Source organism: Chrysochloris asiatica, unplaced genomic scaffold (genome assembly GCF_000296735.1).
Source record: "Chrysochloris asiatica unplaced genomic scaffold, ChrAsi1.0 scaffold00039, whole genome shotgun sequence".
Taxonomy (NCBI): domain Eukaryota; kingdom Metazoa; phylum Chordata; class Mammalia; order Afrosoricida; family Chrysochloridae; genus Chrysochloris; species Chrysochloris asiatica.
Genome location: NW_006408557.1, coordinates 20,334,549 through 20,347,085, shown reverse-complemented (window position 1 = coordinate 20,347,085; position 12,537 = coordinate 20,334,549). Strand labels below are relative to the sequence as shown.

The 12,537-nt window shown below is 37.8% G+C and overlaps 1 protein-coding gene across 1 annotated transcript; it reads left to right on the top strand.

Moving 5' to 3' along the window:
- The first annotated feature begins 8,792 nt into the window (after window positions 1-8,792).
- Window positions 8,793-12,116, top strand: DEFB118 (defensin, beta 118). Its single transcript, XM_006860775.1, has 2 exons — window positions 8,793-8,850; window positions 11,878-12,116. The coding sequence occupies exons 1-2, from the start codon at window positions 8,793-8,795 to the stop codon at window positions 12,114-12,116; spliced, it is 297 nt and encodes a 98-aa protein (XP_006860837.1).
- The last annotated feature ends 421 nt before the right edge of the window (window positions 12,117-12,537 follow it).

Genomic DNA, 12,537 nt, shown 5'->3' with positions numbered 1-12,537 from the left:
ATATAGAAACAACCTAAGTGCTCATCAACAACTGAATCGATAAACAAACTATGGTACATACACACAATGTTAAAGAATAATGACTGTCTATAAAACACCTCATGACATGAATGAACTGAAAGGGTATTATGCTGAATGAAGCTAGTCAAATATAAAAGGACAACAATTGCAAGAAACCACTATTGTAAAAAGTCAAGACAAGGTTTACACAGAAGAAGAAACATTTTTTGAAGGTTACCAGGGTTGGGAGAGACAGGGAGGGCAAATCACTAACTAGAGGTATATACGTATTAACTTGGATAAAGGGAAAGGCAATACACAATAAGGGGAGATCAGTACAAAATGATCAAGGCAAAGGAAGACAGTAAGAAGAGTATGAAAGTTAAACACAGCAAAGGTAAATATTATTGAATGCCCTGGTGTGGTGCTGTAGGACAAGACTGGACTGTTAATTGCAAGGTTGGTGGTTCAAACCCATCAGCCACTCCTCAGAAACCCATACAGGTTTTCTATTAGTCAGAACTGGCTTGACAGCACTTAACAATAACAACAATCTTACAATAACAGTAATGATGATCTACAAGTGGATAGACACTCATGAAGAACATGAATGTAAAGGTGAATAAAACTATACCCACAAATACATATTGATTTGAAAGAGGCTATTTCTAGATATGTATTTATGCGTGCTGTAAACATATCCATGAATATTGTAGAGCTTACAGAGGCAAAGGTATGAATACTTCTTAGCCATAACCAACACCTTGAAAGAATGAATCACTGATCCTGGGAGCTAAGGACCATAGTTTTGGGGAACACCAATGTAAATTGGCATAATATAATCCACAAAGATGCAAAGAAAGTATTCTATATCTTATTTTGGTGAATAGATACTGGAGTCTAAAAAGCTTGAGAGCAGCCATCTGTGGTGGAGCAAAGAAGAGTGAAGAAAATCAAAGATGCAAGGAAACTCTCTATCCAAATAGTCCCAGCCTCCACAACTCTGAGTCCAGAACTAGATGGTGCCCAGCTACCATTGCTGACTGCCCTGAAAGGGATCAGAATAGGGGATCTTGATGTAGTGGGAGAAAAATGTGGAAAACTCAAAACAACAGAAAAATAAAGACCAGATATGATAGAGATTGGTGGAACCCCAGAGACTATGGCCCTTAGACTGCCTGCAGACCTGGAAATGAACTCACCACCATGGCTCAACCTTCAGTCAAATGATAGGCTTGTAAGATAAACAAATCCTTAAAGCAATCAACCACATGAGATCCAAAGGGTAAAATATGCCTAGGAATAAAGCTCAGAAGGCAGGGAGGGATGGGATGAGTGGAAACAGTAAACACAAGGAGGAAGTGGGAAGAGTATGGTTACACTGTGAGGATTGCAATCAATGTCACAAATAAAAATGTGTATGAACTGTTGAATGGAAAATCAATTTGCTCTATAAACTTTCACAATAAAAAGTTTTAAAAGTCAATAAATAAGGAACTGCATTAATGAAGTTCTGTGGGTGCTGGAAAAACTGGAATCTGAAACTTTCTCATACTGATAAAAAGTCCATCACTCTGACACCAGAAGAACTAGATGGTGCCCAGCTATCACTACCAACTGCTCTGAAATGAATCTCATTAGAAAGTCCCAGATAGAGTGGGAAAAAATGTGAAACAAAACTCAAAATTATTTTTTTTAAAGACTAATCTTACTGATCAGAGAGAGACTGAAGGAACCTGAGACTGTGTCCTTCGACCACTCTTCAGGTCTGGAACAGAACTCACCCTCATGCCCAATTTTCAGCCAAGCAGTAGATAGATAAATAAGAACAACAACACTAGTAAGGTATGTGTGCCATAGAATGGTCAACCATTCAAGATCAAAAGGGCAACATTTACCTAAGGACAAAGTTGAGAACAGATGGAATGGAGGGTGGAATGGAAATAGGAACCACAGAAAGGAAATGGATCACTGTTGCTGCATGGAGGGGACGCAATCATTGGGATGAAATAAAGTACATGATTTGTTGAATGTAAAATTGATGATCTTGTCTGTAAACCTTCACTCAATTCACAATAAAAAGTTTTTTTTTAAGTCACTCTGAAGTGAAGTGTCATTTCTAAACAATAGAAGTGTATTAGAAATGTCACTTCTAGTACAAGCACAAGATATAGGAAAGAAAAGTCACTTCCTCCTGCCTTCAGGTGAACCTCTAGAACTCCCTATTGACAGGCTATAACAGGAAACTAGCTAGCCAAGGTGTCTTTGTACTATTGTCTGAAGAGTCCTAACCCCAGTATCACAAAGCACAATACAGAAGGATGGACTGGAAATTTAGTAGGTAAATGACCAACATGGATGCTGGCAAGAAGGAATAATAATAGAGAAAAACACTTTAAATAGAAAAGTCAACTGATTTTATTCGTTGTTGTTATTAGGTGGAATTGAATTGGTTCTGACTCATAGATACTCATAGATGCACAAAAGAATGAAACACTGCCCGGTCCTGCACCATTTTCACAATCATTGTTAAGCTTGAGTCCATTGCTGCTGCTGCTATGAGAACTCATTTTCCTTTCCACTTTACCTAGCGTGATATCCTTCTCCAGAGATAATACGTCTGAAGTATGAGAGACGAATCTCCCCATCATGGCTTCTAAGGAGCATTCTGGCTGCACATCTTCCAACACAAAGTGGTTTGTTCTTCTAGCAATTCACAGTACTTTTGATATTCTTCTCCAACAGCATAACTCAAATGCATCAGTTCTTCTATGGTCTTCCTTATTCACTGTCCAACTTTCACATGCATATGTGGCTACTGAAAAGACCATGGCTTAGGTCAGGTGCACTCTAAGTCCTCAAACTGACATCTTTGCTCTTCAACACTTTAAAGAGGTCTTGTGCAGAAGATTTGCCTAATGGACTACATCATATGATTTCTTGACTGCTGACTTCATGACTGTTGATAGTGGATCCAAACAAAATGAAGTCTTTGACAACTTCAATCTTTTCTCTATTTAACGTGACATTAGGTGAGGATTTTTGTTTTCTTTACATTGAGGTGCACCCATACTTCTGAAAGCTGTGGTCTTTGATCTTCATCACTAAGTATTTAAGTCCTCTTCACTTTCAGCAAGCAAGTTTATATCATCTGGCATATCACAGGTTGTTAATGAATCTCCCTCCAATCCCGATGCCATGTTTTTCTTTATATAATCCAGCTTCTTGAATTATTTGCTCAGCATACAGATTGAATAAGTATAGTGAAATAATACAACTCTTGTGCACACCTTTCCTCATTTTAAACCATTGTTCTGTTCAAACTATTGCCTCTTGTCCTATGTACAAGGTCATCATGAAAACAATTAAGTGTTCTGGAATACCCGTTTTTCACAACGTTATCCATAGCTTGTCATGAAAGTCTTTGCATAGTCAACAAAGTACATTTTAAGAAGACATAGAATAATATGAATATGGTGGTGGTGGTGATGTGCCATGGAGTCAGTTCTGACTCATAGCGACACTGTATAGGGTTTCCAAGGCTGTAAATCTTTACGGGAGCAGAAAGCTTCATCTTTCTCCTGCAGAACTCCTGGTAGTTTCGAACTGCTAGATTAGCAGCCTGATTTGTAGCCACTACAATAGAGAATTTTATTGATACAATCAGCAAATATGATTTAATTTATAATTAGAACTTCATATCTTAGAAAGAAATTTATTCTTTCTTCCATCTATAGATCATTTACAAACACCAATCAGGCATTACTAAAGTTAAATCCCCAAAGAAGAGATTTTTATGGGACTCATTTTCTGATCTTAATCCAGTAAAATTAGAAAACTTCAGCATGAAAATGATCAAAACAGTTAAACTACATCAAAGTTAAGAAACAATTTTTTTCCTGAACATTCCTTGGAACAAAAGAGAAATCAGGATGATAGAAGAGGCAATAATCATCACCAAATCATCAAAATATGCTTTCATATTTTTCTGTATCCTTGCTGATAAGTCAGGTGTATAGTTCTCACCAGTGGGGTGCAGCTGTGAGTTCTCTATGTACTTTTCTTCCTTGTCACAATGAGCATCAAGGGCTCATTAGAAATAATAGTCCAACATTGAAGCAACCTTGATCATTGTATCATGACAAGGAGAAGGGCTCATGTTTTAAGAACGAGTTTATTGCGGATGGATTGCTTATCAATTTCTAGCCTGAAACTCCACAAAAGTTTCTTAGACTTGCACTCTCTAAATAAGTTCGAATACGTTTTCTCCACCCATCCATTCATTAATTCACTCATTCCATAGGCATTTACAGAGTACCTGCCATGTGACAGACATCATTCTAAGGATTAGAATAACAGCAATAAGTAAAATGAAGATGGTTTTCTCATGCAATTTACATTTGAATAGCAAAAAAAGAGAAGAGAAACGAATAGTAAGCATATATACAACATGGCAGGTAATGATAAATGGTACAAAGGACAAATACAGTATGGCAAAAGAAATAGAGCATTGTGATGGAGTAAGAATTTACCTCAGGTAGTCAGGAAAGACCTCTCTGTTGAGGTGACATTAAATCAGATGTCTGAATTAAATAAGGGAAAGGGCCTTAAAGACATCTAAGGGAAGAGTATCAAAGAAAGAAGGGACTATAAGAGCAAATGTCCTATCAGATAGAAACTAGTGAAATCCCAAGACTAAAGCCCTTGGTCTAGAACAGAACTCACCTCCATGGCTCAATTTTCAGCCAAGCAGTAGATAAGTATATGGGTGGGGAGAGGGGGGAACTAACAACACTAGTGAGGTATGCACATCATAGAATGGCCAACCATTCAAGATCATAAGGGTAGCATTTACCAGGTGACAAAATTCAGAAGAGTTAGAAAGAAGGAAGAATGGGAACAAGAAAGAAGTCCAAATTCAGGGTATCAAAGAACTTCCAGAGAGAAAGTGGGATAAATGATGTTACATTAAAGGAATTGCCACCACTGAGGTGAAATGAAGTGTTTGATTTTTGAATGTAAAATTGATGATCTGCTCTGTAAATCTTCAGTTAATTCACAATTTAAAAAGTTTTGTTGTGTGTGTGTTTTTAAGAGCAAATGTCAAGAGACTAGATTGTATTTAATATGTTGGAAACACAACCAGGAGGCTAATGTGGTTAGAAGGGAGATGAGTAAAAAGAATGATGGGAGTAGCTGAGATCAGGTGGGTATCTGGGGCCAGATCATGTAGGAACTTGGAAATCAACTTCTGATTAATGTAACAAAATAGAAAGTCCAGATAGAACCACAAATTTTTGGAAAACTGATTTTCAACAAATATGTAAAGACAATTAGATGTGAAAAGGATAATCTGCAACAAATGGTTCTAAGATAACAAAATGTCCATATACTAAAAGGCAAACTTTGATTTATATGTGACAGCATATATAAAAGTAACTTAAAATCAACTAAATATAACATCTAAAACTATAGAATACTTCTGTTAACATAGGTTAGGTAGAGTGTTCTTAAATACAACAGCAAATACATGACCCATAAAAGGACAAATAGAAAACTTGAACTTGACCTAAAAAAAAATATTTTTCTCTTCAAAAGACATTGTTGAGAATAAAAAGAAAAACCACAGACTTGAAAAAAAAAAAAAGGTAATTCATCTATTTTATAAAGCACTTATGCATAGGATATATAAATAATTCTTAAAATTCAATAACAGTAAAAAAAATAATAATAAATGAAGACAAAATGGCAAATAATAGAAATACAAAAAACAACAACTCATTAACAATAAAGCAAAACAAACAATGCAATCACAAAATTAGCAAAAACAATTTTTGAACACTTCACAAAAAGATACATGAATGGCAAATAAATACATGAAAAATGTTCAACATCAGCATCATTAATAATTGTTATTGCTAAATGTTGTCAAGTCGATTCTGACTCATAGCGACCCTATACAGAGTCTCCAAGGAGCAGCTGGCGGGTTTGAACCACCAACCTTTTGGTTAGCAGTCCAGTGCTTATCCTACAGTAACACACCAGAAGTCGTTAGGTAGTTGCAATGAAATGGCATGGCACATCGACTAAAATGGCTAAAATTAAAAAGATTGACGACATCACGTTTTGCAAGGGTGAGAAGGAATTCATATATACAGCTGCCGGGAATGCAAACTAGTATAGTCACTTTGGAAAATAGTTTGACAGTTTCCTAACAAATTAAACTGATACCTGCCATAGTTTCTAGCCATTCCACTCCCAGATACTTATTGTAGAGAAACAAAAGCATATTTTCATGTAAATATTTGTAGATGAATGTTCATAGCAGTTCTGTTTTTGTAACAATCAAAACCAGAAATAATTCAAATCTCCATCAACAGGTGAATGGATAAACAAACTGGTATACTCATACAATAAACTACTCAGCAACAAAAAGAAATGAACCAGTGAAACACACTATGACATGGATGAAATACAGAATCATTATACTGAGTGATAGAAGCCAGATTAAAAGAAAGAGTGCATGCTATATAATTGCATTTGTATAAAATCCTGAGAAATGGTTACAAACAACCAACCAGGATTGCCTCAGAACAGAGAGCAAGAGAAGAAAGAGGTGACAAGGAAGGACTCCAAAGAGGCATGAAAAAACTTTGGTGGGTGAGGGGCAATCGATATGTGCATTATTGATTCTGGTAAAGATTTCATGAATATATGCCTATGTATATGAAAATTCATTAAACTGTACACTTTATTTGGAGTTCTGGTGTGGCACTGTAGAATAAGTTCTGGAATACAAAGATAGTTTGAATCGCAAGGTTGGTGGTTCAAGTTCACCAGCTGCTCCTCAGAAACCCAATACAGGGTTGCTATGAGTTAATAACCAACTCGACAGCACTGAACAACAACACACATTAATTATGCTCAGTTTGGTTTGTTAATTGCATTAATTTCCTAGGGCTGCTGTACCACAAAGCAGGTGACTTTAAACAACAGAAATTTATTCTTTCATAGTGTGTATCAGAGAACTTCTGGAGATTCAAGCTGGATTCAGAAGAGGATGTGTAATGAGGGATATCATTGCTTATGTCAGATGGATCTTGGCTGAAAGCAGAGAATATCAGAAAGATGTTTACCTGTGCTTATTGACTATGCCAAGGCCTTTGATTGTGTGGATCATGACAAGCTATGGACAACATTGTGAAATATAAATATTATGGAACACTTAATTGTGCTCATGAGGAACTTGTACATAGACCAAGAAGCAGTTGTTCAAACAGAACAAGGGAACACCAAATGGTTTAAAATTAGGAAAGATGTGCACCAGGGTTGCATTCCTTCACCATACTTATTCAATCTGTATGCTGAGCAATAATTCAAGAAGCTGGATTGTATGAAGAAAAACATAGCATCAGAATTGGAGGAAGACTCATTAACAACCTGCAATATGCAGATGATACAACCTTGCTTGCTGAAAGTGAAGAGGACATAAAATACTTAGTGATGAAGGTCAAAGACCACAACCTTCAGTATAGGTTGCACCTCAACATAAAGAAAACAAAAATCCTCACCACTGGACCAATAAACAGCATCCATATCAGTGGAGAAAAGATTGAAGCAGTCAAAGACTTCATTTTGCTTGGATCAACCACCAACACTCATGGAAACAGCAGACAAAACAACATATTGCATTAGGCAAATCTGTTGCACAAGGTCTCTTTAAAGTATTGAAGAGCAAAGATGTCAGTAGGAGGACTAAGGTACACCTCACCCAAGCCATGGTATTTTCAATAGCCTCATGTGCATGTGAAAGATGAACATTGAATAAAGAAGACTATTTGAATTATGGTGTTGGAGGAGAATACTGAAAGTACCATAGCTTGCCAAAAGAACAAACAGATCTTGTGTTGGGAGAAGTACAGCCAAAGCAAAGTGCTCCTAGGAAGCCAGGATGGCCAGACTTGGTCTCTCATACTTCGGGCATATTATCTGGAGGGACCAATCACTGGAGAAGGAGATCATGTTTGGTAAAGTAGAGGGTCAGAGAAAAAGAGATAGACAGTGAGATAGATTGGCACAGTGGCGGTAGCAATGGGTTCAGGCAAAATAATTATTGTGAGGTGGACAGTGTTGCATTCGTTTTGTTGTGGCTAGGGTCACGAAGAGTTGGTTCCAACTCGATGGCTCCTACCAACAATAACATGCTGTCTCTAAAGACTTCCTGTCTTCAAGCTTCTGGCTGTTGTTGTTAGGTATCACCGAGTTGATATCAATTCATGTTGACCCGATTTGTGGAGAGTAGAATTGCTCCACAAGATTTTTAAGGCTGACTTTTCAGATACAGATCTCCAATACTTTCTTCTGAAGCATCTCTAAATGGGTTTGAACTGGCAACCTTTAGGTTAGTAGTAAAGTGCAAACCATTTACACCTCTCAGGGACCTCCAGAGGGTGTAGACACACATGTAAATAGTTCAAGAACAAGCTTAGACTAGAATGAAAGGTCTGGAGAAGTCAGGGAAGATATTCTAGTGTACAAATCCTCCTTCTCCCTAATTCCAAACACCTCCTAAAAGTCTCGGACCTGTAATTTTCTGCATGCTTTCCCAGTGCCCGGGTCAGATACTGAAACAATGGCCAGCCAAGGAACTGATAGTTTGCATAGATAAGGTTTTATATATGTGTCTGGTTCAGTGCTCCCACCCCAGAAAGACCAATAAAGACTAGTTCAGATTCACACAGCACACAGTGTTCTCAACTCCTGGACTCACTGCCTCCTACTCTTAAAGAACCATGAAACTTCTGTTCCTGACTCTTGCTGCCCTCATGTTCCTGCCCTTAGTGATCCCAGGTAATTAGAACCCAGGGAAACTGAGAAAATAGAGGTTTCTCCTCTCTCCTGCTCCTGCTCATGAAAATTCCAGGGTGATGTGTCATGCTATCCCCCAATCTGACTATCTCCATGGCCTCCACATTAGAACCATGACAGGGGCAGAACATTGGGGTAGGATAGAGGAAACCCAACATCCAGAGTTGCTCTCAGTTTTAGATCCCAAGTTGCCACCTAAAAACTCATCTGAACTCGCTTTCCAATTTGTTCTAGCTCTTGAAACTGATTCTCAAAGCTCAATTCTCTGTGTTTTCTTGGCCCTACAAATCCTGTTATAGCTTTAGATGGGAGAGAAAAACTGACTTTCCTGTTTCCTTTCCCTCATAAAAACAGATTTTAGTAATCACTGTGTTGTTGCTGTTGTTTAAGTATATCTAAAACCAGATTTTGTGACCAGAATTTTGAAATTGTTGCCTAAGAGGATTTGAATAATTTCATATTCTAACTACCCTTCTTCTCCCTCTGTTGTATATATTTCAATGCATGACAAACACATAAAAATGAATATAAATATTTCTCTTTTACAAAAAAAGAAGTACACTGTTCATACTGCTGTGTATAATCCTTCTTTCATTCAGTAATATATTGTGGCCCTCTTTCTATATCACCACCTAAAGATCTGCCTTCTTGTTTGCAAAATACCAAGTTCCACTGTAGATAAGCTATAATTTATATATGTAAGTTATTTAGGACATTTTCTCACTTATCAAATAATGCAAGCAATGCATCAGTGCACATATTTGTACATATATTTTGCATATTTGGGCAAGCATTCATGTAGGTTAGATGCCTAAAGTTTAAATCAGAAGCTAATGGTAAGTTGAAGATAATTTGTTTCATAAATTCCACCTTCCTATCCTTTCCGGATGCTGCTGATGGAAACTGGAAGTTTTCAAGCTTTTGAGTACATCTTCTTTAGTTGTAATTTCAGACATAATCAAAGACAGTTCTGTATGGTCACATGAGACCAATTGTACTCACTCTGAGTTTTGGTAAGGAGACAGGTTCTGGCAGGACACAGGTTCTGTTAGGAGACACATGTGAAAGGTTTGTAAAAAAGAATCCATAGTTCACAGAAACTGGGCATATGGAGGAGAAAAAAAAAAAGATGTCATCCGGTCAGCTCTAACTTCCGGTGACCCTATATGTGCCAAATTTGGTTTTTCATGAGCCCGTATGTGTCCATAGGGTTTTCAATGACTGATTTTCTAGGAGTAGATCACCAAACCTTTCTTCCAGGGCTCTAGGTGGACTCGAACATGTAACCTTTCAGCAGCCAAGCATGTTAACAATTTGCAGCATTCTGGTGTGGTGCTCTGGGTTGATGTGCTCGACTGTAAAGTCGGTTTGAATCACAAGGTTGGAGGTTCAATCTCACCAGCTTCTCCTTGGAAACCCTATACAGAGTTGCTATGGGTGGAAACCGAATTGACGGCACTTAACAACAAGTACTCCATAGGGCACTTAGGGAGTGAAGGAAATTTTACATCTTTTGGAGTTTCAAGTCTGAGTGTTCTGGCAAGAGATAAAAAAATTGGAGTCATCCCCTTGGAAAGAAGAGTCGAAACATGAAAGAAGTACAAAGTCTTATGCTTTATCTTGGACAGTCCCTAAATTTAAAGAAAAGAAATAAAAACCAGTGACATTTATAGAAATGGGGAGTGTTTTCTGTCACCATAATCCTTCCAACGCTCAGCATTATTTTTACCAATTTGATGGTATAAAGTAATTCAGAACAAGAAATTTGGTCTGTCTTATTAATGGGTACATTCTCTCACATCTTGAATAGTGCCAAGTGCACAGATCCTCAGCAAACATTTGTCAAATGGGTGAATGAGTGATTTTCCTCTTCTGTTCATTATCTATTTGTATCCTTTATCCAGGAGTTCTTTACCTAGTTTCTGTCTTAGTACCTCGCCAGGTTTTGTTGTGGTGGTTAGGTGCCATCGAGTCGGTTCTGACTCATAGTGACCCTGTATAGGGTTTCCAAGGCGCGGCTGATGAGTTTGAACCACCAGCCTTGTGGTTCAAACTGACCTTGTGGTCCAGTGATTTATCCCATGGTGTCACACTAGGACTCCTTAGTCATAGGTACATTATTCTCCAGAGTGTCATCTGGCTCATTTCATGAGGTATGGCACTGTGGATTAATGTGTTGTACTGCAAAGTTGGTTTGAACCACAAAGTCAGCAGTTCAGACTCACCAGCCACTCCTTGGACACCCTATACAGGGTCACAATGAGTTAAAACTGACTTGATGGCACTTAACAACAACAACAACAGTGTAATCTTGGAGCCCTGGTAGCATAGTGGGTTACATGTTGGACTGTCAACTGCAGGATCAGTGGGTCAAATCCACCAATCACTCCACAGTAGAAAGAGGCGGAGACTTTCTGCTCACATCAAGGTATGCAGTCTCACTATATAGACAGGGTCGCAATAAGTCAGAACCAACTCAACAGCACACAACAACAAACAACAGTAGAATCTTGATTCAAAACCAGAAAGCTTCAGGTCCATTTTCTTTATAAAATCACATGCAAATCCCACTGCCATCAAGTCAATGCCTACTCATGGCAAGTCAGAAGAGAATTGCCCTATAGGGTTTTCAAAGTTGTAAATCTTTATGAAAGCAGATGCCACATCATTCTCCCACTGATGGGTTCAAACTACTGACCTTTTGGTTAGCAACCAAGTACTTAATCATTGTGCCACCTGGGCTTCATTAACTTATTATAACTAGATACAGTCCTTCTAACTAGAAAGTTCCCTTTCACATTGATGGCAAAATTCATCCCACTTTCAGGAAAGTTAAAAATGGGCAGGTGGGATCTTTAAGTAACATGGTATTTCCCAGGTTTGGGATAGGGGTGTTGTAGCCATAGTTTTATTATGACCCACAATGCTGTTACGAGATTATATTCAGTCAAGTGAATACAATTAAGAGCATCCTCATCTAACATCAAGGTATTTTCTTTTATCATTTAGCATATGCTGGCAGAAAAAAATGCATACACAGAGGACATTGCAGGAAACATTGCAAGTATAATGAAGTTCCTAAGACCACGTGTAAAAACAGTGAAGTCTGCTGCATTCGCCACAAGAAAGTCTTCTGGAAAATAAAGCCAGAGCTTACAACAATTCCAGCAAAAACCACAATGGGTGTGATTGAAACAACACTACCCCAAACCGTATATTCAACAATATTAAGTAAACACCGAGAATGAAAAAGATGAATATTTTGATCGGGAACTGGAAATGTAGTCTTTCCCCTGAGGTCCCTCAAATTACATGAATTCCTCTTTGCTGTCATTCACTCTTATCCATGTAAATATCATGGCAACCTACCTTCAGGTGCCCTCTAATGCATAATTCTAAATAAAAACAGCTGTATGCAGAAGTCCACATTTTTCCACTGTTTCCAATTGTGAACTCTTCAGTGCTTGTCTTGAATATCAAATTATTGCCATGATACGTTTTAGCTCATTTTTAGTGTCTCTTGTTTGTATTCCAACGTTGTTCTTTGCATGTGTCCTTCAATCTTCCTGCAAGTGTTTTGGGATACCAGAGGCATTTCTGTGCTAGTCTTGCTGCTTTTTCTCACTGATGAGTCATTTATGTGAACAAAACAAAAAAATTTCTGTATTG